This window comes from Haliotis rubra, unplaced genomic scaffold (genome assembly GCF_003918875.1).
Source record: "Haliotis rubra isolate DU_JTF1 unplaced genomic scaffold, ASM391887v1 Scf10, whole genome shotgun sequence".
Lineage (NCBI taxonomy): Eukaryota > Metazoa > Mollusca > Gastropoda > Lepetellida > Haliotidae > Haliotis > Haliotis rubra.
Window position 1 is genome coordinate 1,756,830 of NW_025764892.1, and position 13,874 is coordinate 1,770,703.

General features: G+C 37.7%; 1 protein-coding gene across 1 annotated transcript; it reads left to right on the forward strand.

Annotated features, from left to right (window-relative positions):
* The first annotated feature begins 167 nt into the window (after positions 1 to 167).
* On the forward strand, positions 168 to 4,961 carry LOC124254487. The gene is made up of 4 exons (XM_046688329.1): positions 168 to 392; positions 1,520 to 1,560; positions 2,550 to 2,879; positions 3,437 to 4,961. Exons 1-4 carry the CDS (start codon positions 270 to 272, stop codon positions 4,014 to 4,016), a joined length of 1,074 nt encoding a protein of 357 aa, XP_046544285.1. The 5' UTR covers positions 168 to 269; the 3' UTR covers positions 4,017 to 4,961.
* The last annotated feature ends 8,913 nt before the right edge of the window (positions 4,962 to 13,874 follow it).

A 13,874-nucleotide genomic window follows, 5' to 3' on the forward strand; every position in this document is an offset into this window, starting at 1 on the left:
AAACTATGCTGAAAACTTGGTGATAATGATGACAAGACCAGATAAACAGAAAAGAAAATGTATTTATTTATTTATTTATATATTTATTTACGCAAAAGTTAAAATTCAAAATATGAGTCCGTGTTAACATGGCTTCCTATTTTCAGAATTCGTCATTGTGACGTCACGTCATTGTTTCAGAAGTTGCTATGGCGCGCTGTGCAAAGCTCTTGGTTCATTTTAAAGAGACCTTTACTGAATTACGTTAATGACTTCATCACTATAGCATAATGGGGAAGAAAGCACGCAATCGTGAAGCGAGACGGAGCATCCGAGAGCGTGCACGGCAGTGGGCGGCGAATATTGCACGCACTTTTCTGAGTTACTGCTTGCCATGTGTGCGGGGTACTGAGGTAGGTTTACTCTAATATGCTGTAGTATGATATAAATAAAGCTATTTTCTTTATATTTTATTTAAATCTACGCACGCTATAGTGCAATTAATACTGAATAAATAGTTAGAACCTGTAGGTTTTATTTTTTGTCATTCTTTTATCATTGAAAACGTTCGTTAATTTAACCACGTCGAGACAAGCACATGTAGCTTACTGGTGTTTCGGATTTAGTTGCCAATACTCTGAAATTTGAGGATGAGGTGTTCATATTTGTATTATCGTCAGATCTTGTGAAGTGAAGTACAGCGGTAAAACATTTATATACATGAGTGAGTGAGTGACTGACTGAGTTTGGTTTTACGCCGCTTTTAGCAATATTCCAGCAACATCACGGCGGGGGACACCAGAAATGGGCTTCACACATTGTACCCATGTGGGGATTCGAACCCGGGTCTTCGGCGTGACATATACATGAGGGAACTTATGTTTATACAGTTGACGTACCGGTTGATAATGTTGAAGTGTTAACGCAATAGACTAAGCTGAAGTACCGGTGTAATGGTTGTCTACACAATAATAGTTTGTACTCATATAGTTCTATGTATGTGTCTGCTAAGAAATGTTAATTGCACGTTGGTAAAGATATTTAGTTTAGTTTTGTGGAAAAGTGGTTAAAATGAACACACATGGTATATTGCATTAAGATCGAAATGTATCGTTTACATACGTAATGTAAATGCTTTTATGCACGTGTGTGCGTGTGCATCCCCGCCAAACCGCTATATTGTCTGGACAATGAAACTTCGTCGACCCGACCCCATGGGTGAGTGAGTTTAACTTTACGCCGCACTCAGCAATATTCCAGCTATATGGCGGCGGTCTATCAGTAATCGAGTCTGGACCAGAAAATCAAGTGATCAACAGCATGAGCATCGATCTACGAAATTGGGAACCGATGACATGTGTCAACCAAGTCAGCGAGCCTGACCACCCGATCCCGTTAGTCGCCTCTTACGACATGCATCGCTTACTGAAGATCAATATTCTAACCCGGACCTTCACGGGTCCCGACCCAATGGTCTGAATGAATAATTATATCCACAATACGCAGTAGACCTATATCAGGTATGCCTGTAATGTTGCAGGTTGAGGCTCAATGCCAGGACAAATCTCTGGTCGACCGAAAGTGAGTTGAATTGCTGTTTTCCTGTTTCTCTTGATCATACACGTATCTTGCTCAGTTTCATGTATGAATTGCCTAACATTCTACCAACTATATCCATGTTTAGGATTAATGTGCATATCTCTCATTTAGATGTCTGATTTCAGTGTCTAGTTTAATCTAAATTGGGGCATGGTGGTCGAGCTGTCTCAGGCACCAGACTAGTGATCCAACGAGCTAGGGATCGAGCCCACCTGGGACCGGGTGTAAAAACCTTGGAGTCAACTTTGTGTGCAGACTCTTTCAGGGTTGTCACAACCCCTCGTGTACAGTACAAAACCCTGTGCACTTGAAAGAGCCCACGAATCCGTTGGTATATGACCAGATGGTGGCCACATGAATACGTGCAAACGCCTAGTTGCGGGTACAGCAACGTGCAGTTCACTTGGACAAAGTACTGTGACTATGTGTCCCAGTCCACCCAGCTGTGAATGAGTACCTCGTAAGGATTGGAAAGCCACATTAACTCGGTGCGCCTAGTGACTGCAAGAGTTGTATGATCCCCAGGGAGTTGGGATTAATAATACGATGAGATTGACAGCCAATGATCGAGGGGAAAGAAATACCAGCGCCTTGAGCATGTACAAGTTGTGTGGATATGTGCGCTATACAAATAATATCATATAATAATAAATAAAGTGGAGGAATCCTTTGCAATGTTACTTATTGACAGCTTTAAGGTACGGTATATGCAGGAGAGGACAGACATCGCATTGCGGGGTGTTCTGTTATTTATTTTGGCTTTGACATTTATTTTTCATTGTTAATAATCAGCTAGTAAGAAACGATCTTGTTATTCTCCGCGATAATGTAGCAAGTATTTCACGTATAAATGTTTGAAAACGACACATATATCCCATTTTTTGCACAAGACAAATGTTAACAGACTATTGTTCTCAACCAAAATTTGTAAACGCTTAACTCGTGACATAAAGGCTGTGTTTACCTCGCAGATCTCCACAACCAGTGCAGGAAGAGGTAACCACCAGGCCAGCTCATCGCACCCGCTACCTAAACCTAAAGGGTGTGCTTCACCCCCAGTCGAACGATTACCCTTGGTCTGGAGAGAATGGGATGTGTGAGTGTGGGGGCATTGGGTACCATCCAGTTATCACTTCCGGTTCTGAGTTCCGAATTCAGGATCATAGGGATACCATGGCAGCCCGTTCCAAGTCCGCCACCACGCAGGTCAAGGACGCCGTCACCTCTGGAGGGTTACCTGACTGCCGCTATTCCGTGATGGGTAATTTCAACCAGGGAACAGTTGCAGGGATCGTTGGACCGTAAGTGTCTCCTGGATGATACGTTTATTTAGAAATTTGAGTTGATTTTCCGAACCCTTATACATAATTATATAAACGGACAATTGTAATTTTGTTTGCATTCCTTTCATAATATCAGTTCATTTCGTATCAGATCAAATCGTATCAGTTAATTTCGTATCAGATTACATCGTATCAGTTAATTTTGTATCAGGTCACATCGTATCAGTTCATTTCGTATCAGATTACATCGTATCAGTTCATTTCGTATCAGATTACATCGTATCAGTTCATTTCGTATCAGATGACATCGTATCAGTTCATTTCGTATCAGATCACATCGGATAAGATCACATCCTATCAGTTCATTTCGTATCAGATCACATCGTATCAGATCTTTGTGTAGACCAATCAGAGGATTAAATACAATTGTGATTAAAATTATGCACGCATATGTCAAACGTGTTAGATATTATATCTTGCTGCTTCCTCCTACTCCTTTCCCACCAACTGAAATGAAAAATCATACTTTACTTTGCTTTTCTTGATGCATGAAACAAAAGTATTGTCTTTTCCAGGTCTGAGAATGCAGGCACACAGTGTACCAGCATGGCATATACGGCTGTTGTGGCCAGTGCCTTCCTCCCGGTGGGAATCTGGTCCAGGAATACACTAGATACCATCCTTCAGCTCGGGGATCAACTCCATGAACAGATTCTCACAAACATGGGAAACAACGCTCCACAAAACAGGTTTCTGGCTTTCGACGAACTGCCTCACAAACCCAGAATCGGCGCTTTCAGATGGCCAGTCAAGTGCGCGTTTGGACCGGAGCACCAGGGTGTCATATCGGCAAATGGAGACCACAATTCTGAAATAGAACGATATTTAAAGGAGACCTTTGGTGAGGGATACTCAGGCTGCCTGATGACCTTTGATGGCATGACCTCGGCTGTTTTGCAGAACAATGACGAAACGTATTCAGTCTTTGACAGCCATGGACGGAATATCATGGGAATGATCGATGGCGAGGGCCAGGCCAGCTTGCTGAGATTCACCAGCCTAATTGATGTAGCGAAGCACGTTTCAGGCCAAGCCAGAGATGTCAGCCTGTATGGGTTGGTTGGCGTCAAAGTCAAGACCAGGGACACGCCATAAGCAGGAAGTCAATTGGTGTTCCTGGAGTACTGCAACTAAACACCAAAGCCTCAAGCGTCTATGCAGTCATACACGCTCCAGTACCTTGGTACATCTTCGGGACCTACTAGAATCAGAAATCTGGAACTGCTTGGCAACTTTTGCCATTATCCGTTAGGATTCCATTGGCACCAATCGCCATCTGACCTAAAAGTCCCATGTCATATACTGCCATCATCACTTGGCAACGTCTGCAAACAGACCTAAGGGACCCAATAGCATCTACTCCCACAGACCTTGTTCCTTCAGCATATGCTGCCATTAGTCCTTAGGCACCACGGTACCTGTTGCATATCCATTGTCCACATGTTACATACAAGGTGCCTCTAGGAGTTATGTTGTGTTTCCTAGTAACAGGAGTCAGTATCATCCATGTTTTCCTCCAAAGCTTCTAGAACAATGTTGTATTGTTGATCTGTACTAAAGTTTGTACTGTAGGTCATGATGAGAATTCAAATTTAACTGTGATGGTTCCTTGTGACATGAAAGCCAAACATGTCTGTGTACAATATATGTCAAGCTAGTACTATTGTAATCCCTGATCTGTTTACTCTGTAGAGACATCTTGTGTGTTGTCTTTTCATGATAATGAAAAACATCACAATGGTGTCTAGTATGATAATGAAAAAACAGCGCCTTGTATGATAATGCAAAACATCACAATGGTGTCTAGTATGATAATGAAAAACGGCACCTTTTATGATAATGTCACAATGGTGTCTTGTATGAAAATAATGAACGTCACCTTGTATGACAATGAAAAACAGTGCCTTGTATGATAATGAAAAACATCACAATGGTGTCTTGTATGATGATGAAAAACATCACAATGGTGTCTTGTATGATAATGAAAAACATCACAATGATGTCTTGTATGATAATGAAAAACAGTGCCTTGTATGATGAAAAACATCACATTGGTGTCTTGTATGATAATGAAAAACATCACAATGGTGTCTTGTATGATAATGAAAAACAGTGCCTTGTATGATGATGAAAAACATCACATTGGTGTCTTGTATGATAATGAAAAACATCACATTGGTGTCTTGTATGATGATGAAAAACATAACATTGGTGTCTTGCATGATAATGAAAAACAGTGCCTTTTATGATGATGAAAAACATTACAATGGTGTCTTGTGTGATAATGAAAAACATCAGAATGGTGTCTTGTTTGATAATGAAAAACAGTGCCTTGTATGATGAAAAACATCACATTGGTATCTTGTATGATAATGAAAACATCACATTGGTGTCTTGTATGATGATGAAAAACATAACATTGGTGTCTTGCATGATAATGAAAAACAGTGCCTTTTATGATGATGAAAAACATCACAATGGTGTCTTGTGTGATAATGAAAAACATCAGAATGGTTTCTAGTATGATAATGAAAAACGGCACCTTTTATGATAATGTCACAATGGTCTCTTGTATGAAAATAATGAACATCACCTTGTATGACAATGAAAAACAGTGCCTTGTATGATAATGAAAAACATCACAATGGTGTCTTGTATGATGATGAAAAACATCACAATGGTGTCTTTTATGATAATGAAAAACATCACAATGGTGTCTTGTATGATAATGAAAAACAGTGCCTTGTATGATGAAAAACATCACATTGGTGTCTTGTATGATAATGAAAAACATCACAATGGTGTCTTGCATGATAATGAAAAACAGTGCCTTGTATGATGATGAAAAACATCACAATGGTGTCTTGTGTGATAATGAAAAACATCACAATGGTGTCTTGTATGATGATGAAAAACATCACAATGGTGTCTTGCATGATAATGAAAAACATCACAATGGTGTCTTGTATGATAATGAAAAACAGTGCCTTGTATGATGAAAAACATCACATTGGTGTCTTGTATGATAATGAAAAACATCACAATGGTGTCTTGCATGATAATGAAAAACAGTGCCTTGTATGATGATGAGAAACATCACATTGGTGTCTTGTATGATAATGAAAAACATCACATTGGTGTCTTGTATGATGATGAAAAACATAACATTGGTGTCTTGCATGATAATGAAAAACAGTGCCTTTTATGATGATGAAAAACATCACAATGGTGTCTTGTGTGATAATGAAAAACATCAGAATGGTGTCTTGTTTGATAATGAAAAACAGTGCCTTGTATGATGAAAAACATCACATTGGCGTCTTGTATGATAATGAAAACATCACATTGGTGTGTTGTATGATGATGAAAAACATCACAATGGTGTCTTGCATGATAATGAAAAACAGTGCCTTTTATGATGATGAAAAACATCACAATGGTGTCTTGTGTGATAATGAAAAACATCAGAATGGTGTCTTGTATGATAATGAAAAACAGTGCCTTTTATGATAATGAAAATCATCCCAATGGTGACTTGTATCATAATGAAAAATGGTGCCTTTGTAGAATAACAATGAACCCATGATATGCTGGTAAAATTGATTTATAGGTAAAATTTTAAAAACAAAATGTGCTGATGTTCATTGTCTGGCAACATCAACCCTCTCTTTGGTAACTGTGTTTCTTTGCATTTTTTTAATAATATACATTAGTTCCATTTTAACATCATTTTCAACTAATTTTTCCTTCAATATATATAATTATCCGATATAGATATACATTGTTCAAATCACTATTTTATAAAGAAATATTTAAACTGTGTGCATACATATAATGTATTTATAATATGTATAATATATAGAAATATTTAATTTATTTTAATATGCATTCTTCTAAAAACTATATATTTTTATCTTATTCTGTATATTATATTCATGTGACTATGTGTTGTATTTTTGGTTTAATAAATATATTATAAATTATCCTTTTGCAAGTTGTGGAGTATGTAATCAGAGATTTTGTGTTAGTTTCCTAACACCACTCTCATCAATATTCAGTTTCCTAACACCACACTCATCAATATTCAGTTTCCTAACACCACACTCATCAATATTCAGTTTCCTAACACCACACTCATCAATATTCAGTTTCCTAACACCACACTCATCAATATTCAGTTTCCTAACACCACACTCATCAATCAATTCAGTTTCCTAACACCACACTCATCAATATTCAGTTTCCTAACACCACACTCATCAATGTTCAGTTTCCTAACACCACACTCATCAATGTTCAGTTTCCTAACACCACACTCATCAATGTTCAGTTTCCTAACACCACACTCATCAATATTCAGTTTCCTAACACCACACTCATCAATGTTCAGTTTCCTAACACCACACTCATCAATATTCAGTTTCCTAACACCACACTCATCAATGTTCAGTTTCCTAACACCACACTCATCAATATTCAGTTTCCTAACACCACACTCATCAATATTCAGTTTCCTAACACCACACTCATCAATATTCAGTTTCCTAACACCACACTCATCAATGTTCAGTTTCCTAACACCACACTCATCAATGTTCAGTTTCCTAACACCACACTCATCAATATTCAGTTTCCTAACACCACACTCATCAATATTCAGTTTCCTAACACCACACTCATCAATGTTCAGTTTCCTAACACCAAACGCATCAATGTTTAGTTTCCTAACACCACACTCATCAATATTCAGTTTCCTAACACCATGTTTAGTTTGGACTAACACCACACTCATCAATATTCAGTTTCCCTAACACCGACCGCCTCCGCCGGTGTAGTGGTTAGAGCATCCGCCCGGAGAGTTGAAGATCGCGGGTTCGATCCCCGACCGCGACATACCAAAAGACGTTAACATTTGATGCTTGTTGGTCCCTGTTTGGAGCTCGGCATTAATGGGTACAACAAGGACTGGTTGGCTCGGAGTCAGTATAATGTGTCTTAGTGGGGTATTCATGCTTCACTGCAGCACCCAATTTCTATAAAACCATCTTAAGTCCTAGTACAAATGCGTACACACTACCACTCATCAATATTTCAGTTTCCTAACACCACACCTCATCAACTCATTCAGTTTCCTAACACCACACTCATCAATATTCAGTTTCCTAACACCACACTCATCAATATTCAGTTTCCTCAACACCACACTCATCAATGTTCAGTTTCCTAACACCACACTCATCAATATTCAGTTTCCTAACACCACACCTCATCAATATTCAGTTTCCTAACACCACACTCATCAATGTTCAATATTTAGTTTCCTAACACCACACTCATCAACGTTTCAGTTTCCTAACACCACACTCATCAATATTCAGTTTCCTAACACCACACTCATCAATGTTCATAACACCACACTCATCAAGTTCAGTTTCCTAACACCACACTCATCAATATTCAGTTTCCTAACACCACGCTCATCAATATTCAGTTTCCTAACACCACACTCATCAATGTTCAGTTTCCTAACACCAAACGCATCAATGTTTAGTTTCCTAACACCCACACTCATCAATATTCAGTTTGCTTCACCGCGGTGTAGTGGTTTTAGAGCGGCCTCGGCGGTGTAGTATCTGAGTTGAAGATCCTCCCCCGACATGACATACCAAAGACGTTAACATTTGATGCTTGTTGGTCCCTGTTTGGAGCTCGGCATTAATGGGTACAACAAGGACTGGTTGGCTCGGAGTCAGTATAATGTGTCTTAGTGGGGTATTCATGCTTCACTGCAGCATGGTATCTCAGTGGGCTAGCACTATAAAACCATCTTAAGTCTGGACTAGTACAAGCAGCCGCACGTACACATACACACGCATGCACGTCGTCATATGAGCGAAATATTCTCAAGCACGACGTAAAACCCAATTTCACTTCACCCCACCTAATGTACACCACACTCATCAATATTCAGTTTCCTAACACCACACTCATCAATATTCAGTTTCCTAACACCACACTCATCAATATTCAGTTTCCTAGCACCACATTCATCAATGTTCAGTTTCCTAACACCACACTCATCAATATTCAGTTTCCTAACACCACACTCATCAATATTCAACACCTACTCATCAATATTCAGTTTCTAGCACCACATTCACTTCCTAACACCACACTCATCAATATTCAAGCTATATGATGGGTGTCTGGGGGAACCTGAATTTTCAATTTTGATAGGAAGTATAAGCATTGACAAACTTTTCAAAGACAGACATCTTATGAACGCACCACCATTTCTCTTTATCACCACCCCTAAACACAACGCATGGGATGCACGTGCACAACGCAGTAGCCCAATACATGTGCATGGGGTGTCATTCTTGATTTTGATGCTTTTCAAGAAGGTCGATAAATCACTGTAGACCATTAGTTTTGACAATCATCTTGCATCACAGTTGTAAGTGTTTGCTTCTTGCCATTTTTTATTGTTTTTGAAAATGAAAATCATACACATGCAAATGTCACGTCATACACCAATCATCTTTCAAGAGCGATTACTGTTCCAACAACTATGGTCATAGGACGTGCAAATGGTGATGCACTCTCAAAACATTCATTATTACCACATCAACATTGATTGACTCCGATATATCTCCCAAATTTTTCAATAGTAAAATTCAAAATGATATGAGGTCAGATAGACGTAAATGGCTGCACATACACAGGGTATGAAACTCCCAAAAATTTCAGCCAGACCACAGGGCTGGTTAGATGTAAATCTTGCCAGCCGTGACAAAAACTTACCTGCCCACAAAATATTTTCATATACATGTCTAAATTTTAAAACCCCAACCGTCGGACAGGTGAATTTGAGAATCTGGCAGTCCGTGTTGAAAATAACCCGTCCCGGGCGGTTGGGCAGGCAGTTATTTCGAATTTTTGACATACACCTGTAATTATACCTGAGTATAACCTTTTTCAAGCTATATCCTGGCAGTCAGATGTAAGGGAACAATTCTGTGTGTCTGTGTAAATATGTACATACAATTTTACAAATTTAGTTTATTGATTCCTATTGATTGTCATACAGTGAATTTTTGCTAGTGGAAAAACCTCTCTTGTAGCCACTCTCTTTCGGTCCCAGCATTCTCACGACATAATTATCCTTCTTTTACATCTGGTAAGAGCAACACTTTAAGAAGCAAAATCTGTTACATGATAATGTCCTTGGTCCCTTGAAACACAAATATGACTTATTAAGTAGAAGAACAGTCAGAAAAAAATGTCACAACTCTTTTGAGTAATCAAAAATCAAATGGAAGTGATAATCCCCTACACTCATTGCAGTGTTAGTTGAGTTGTTCTTGTTCACTAAGGAGCTAGCTAGTCATCAGAAGAAATGAAGTCACGTATTTTATGTTTATGCAGAATTTGATATAAATTGTAAGGAGTAACAATCATCATCTGCCAATGCTGGAAAAAGGACACCAATCCCGGGAATGACCTAATCTGTCTATGGGCTACAAGCATCAGAAGAGACTACAGGTTTCAAAATACTCCAGATATCAGTGTGCCATGGCACGGAAAATATTGATTGGCACAGATAAAATATGTTCTTGGTGCACTTATGGCATGCCTAATTTTCTAGAGACACCTTTAGACATTTAATCCCCAAAACAAATCACTTACACAAATGACAAACAAGCAAAAACATTTATTGACTTTATTGCCCAGGAAATGACTGGAATTATGATGGATGTTATAAAGAAATCTGGTTGTTTGTAAATTTAGAGTGATGGGAGTACTGATATTTCGGTTATTGAAGAGGACTGACTGATTGAGGTTTTACGCCGCTTTTAGCAATATTCCAGCAACATCATGGCGGGGGACACCAGAAATGGGCTTCACACATTGTACTCATGTGGGGATTCGAACCCGGGTCTTCGACGTGATGAGCCAACGCTTTAACCACTAGGCTACCCCACCGCCCTATTGAAGAGGAAATTGTGTATGTAAGATATATTGAACAAGTGAACCTGTCACAAAATTCTTAGCTTTTTTAAAGGTGTTGGGAAAGCAGAACAAATGAAGCTTAAGAAAGCCATCTTAAACTGAAGACATATCAGTGATAACAGAAAACTGGTTACATTTGTTGTTACTTACAATAAATTTCAAATGATCATCATCATTGCTACAGTCATTTATTCTAAAAACGTGCCCTAAGGCACACTTAGAAATAATGTATTTCTATCCCTGGAATAGTATATTTAAATGGCATGTCTTTTCAGCTTCAAACACTCAGCAATATTCCAGCTATATGGCAGCAGTCTAAATAACACAGTCTGAACCAGACAGTCCAGTGATCAACATCATGAGAATCAATCTATGCAACTGAGTTACGATAACATGTGTGAACCAAGTCTGCAAGATGGACCACCTGACCCCCGTTAGACGCCTCTTACGACAAGCATGACCAATTCATACCTGGATCTTCACAGGCTTAGTAAGGTGGAAGAAGTGAAAATGTAGACATTAGGCCAAACCAATTTTATTTCTTGTTTTACTGATTTTTGTCCTCCAAAAACCTAGAGGCAGGAGGGGAAAAAAAGAATTTCACCAGTCAAAGTAATATTCCTTTTAAATACTAATAGTATTTTACTTTTGGCAATTTATGACATGTACATGGGGCCAAAAACAATCAGAAAATTTTGGCGAATAAAAACATTAGGATTTTATTTTTAAGAGGGGAAAATTCATTTGTATTTTCTTTGATAAAAAAACGACCGGTGGAACCGTAAAGCAAGACATAAAATTGGTCTAGCCTCATGTAAAAATATATTATGAAAGATATAAGGGCATATTTATTGCATAGAACAGCAGCTTCATAAAACATTACATAGTTGCCCGTTACTGAAACACTTCCATATGAAGGGGCATATTGCATAGACACATAACAAACATCAAACCAACTAAATGATAGGCCCAGAAAGTCTTCTTCTTACTACAGAAACAGAAATCAAAACACAAAAGTTGACAGATATTGTCTGTTATTCACTGAGAGTGCATGTGCATAAGTACAATTTTGGCAGAAATATAATTCACATATTGTATCACATGATTATGAAATATGATAAAAATTACAAACAACCATCATCTCAAAACAAGAACATCTGAACATTGAAACATAGTATTTTTGTGTACTAGATCTCCACATGATAAAAGCACCTGCACATGACAAAAGCACCATTTGATGTCAAGAACTCTTTTTCACTGAAAAAATAACTGTCCACTAGTTCACAGGTTGTTCACACTGGGAACCAATTGCTTCCAATACTGCAGTTTTTCAATTATCGGTCCCAACTAACCATGGTTTATGCACATTCAAATACTCTGCATCCATTAAAATACACATCACATGTCAAGCAGCTTTTTGAAATTTCAGAAAAATACATTCTTGTATTGTTTAGATGTTTGCTTTGAAAGAATTATGTTACTAAATAACGAAGGAAATGGTCAATCATTTCATTGTCCATAAGATGACTGATGCCAGTTAGTTACAACTGAGAACAAAACAACATGACGCAAGGACTTTAGATAATATATGACGACGTTGCTCGCAAGATATCAATGACAGGCAGTACAATAATTACAGATAAATATGCCATGGAATCACTGTTATGCGAAATATATTTCATCACAAAAAGGATATTTAAAAAGCTTTGTATGTTTACTGATAAAAGTAGTTATCTTCAGAATGTGTTAAGATTTGTCACATGCACAAATAAAGTACAGTCAAACACTGTTGTGTCGAAGTTGAAGGGCCTTGAGTTCATTATTAGGGTCATCCGAGAATTAATACAGCCCCAAAAATGAATAAGGAATACCTTGAGAACAAACTTTTAATCTGAGATAACAGTCTGAAACATCAAAGCTGTAGTATCATATTTATGGTATAAATCAATTTTCAAATGGCAAAAAAACAACCCTTACATGAAAATCCAATACAAAATCTAATGAGCTCAAAGAAAACAATTTTCATGAATACTGTATCTAAAAATGTGCATTACATGAAACAGAATGGGAAATTTATCATTTTTAAAAATAGAATTTTTTATCCATTGTCATAAAAACCAGATTGTTTAATCTGTAATAATATCGTTCAGTGTGAATATCTGACAACACATTCATGGACAGTTACATGAGGTGAGTCTAGAATGAACTTTTATTTCCCAAACAAAATGACCGATGCATAAGTTCCTGAACAGTCAGATACAAGTTTTCTAAAACGAAACAGCTTCAATTCTTTACATCTCTGCGCCCCATTTCACAAAGCTACCATAGAGCTACGATTGTCGTAAGTCTATGTTAAAGTATAGGAAGTATGACAGTTGTAGCGCTACGATAACTTTGTGAAAAATACCTTGCACTCAGAAAATAACACATGTTGAAATGTGAGTCGTTAACACTATCATCATGCAGCCTTATCTTTTGGCATTTGGAACTCCCCAATAATATGTGTTTTAAATGCGATAGGACTTTCTGGAGGCTTAGGTCACTCATACCTGGGATAACAGTCTTAATTAATGCTGATTCAGGTTGCATTATTAGAACGTTCAGTGACTAGTTGTATGACTAAACACAGACATCACAGAAAAACAAAAAATGTCATGACTGTCAGTTACGTACTGATGAACGAGAGCTCCGTACTTTTTTTCTTATCTATAAAAATGTGACAGTAGAACTACATCAAACATATATTTTTTGTTTGCACCTGTAATTAGTTGATGCAAACACAACAGGACATTACAGACATGACAAATAGTTTTTGAGATTCAAAATTAAAACAATAACATATTTTGTTCAAGATCTTTCTAAAGAATATTACATGCAACCCAGTGTTCAGATCAGTTGATGATAGGTAAAATATACTATAAAAAGAGGTAGGGGATATTC

What these genes read in the sequence shown, in the direction of transcription:
- LOC124254487 (XM_046688329.1), top strand. Translation starts at nt 270, where the DNA reads ATGGGGAAGAAAGCACGCAATCGTGAAGCGAGACGGAGCATCCGAGAG. An exon ending in AAATCTCTGGTCGACCGAAA is followed by an intron (nt 1,561 to 2,549) that starts GTGAGTTGAATT and finishes TTTACCTCGCAG; the next exon opens with ATCTCCACAACCAGTGCAGG. An exon ending in GTTGCAGGGATCGTTGGACC is followed by an intron (nt 2,880 to 3,436) that starts GTAAGTGTCTCC and finishes TGTCTTTTCCAG; the next exon opens with GTCTGAGAATGCAGGCACAC.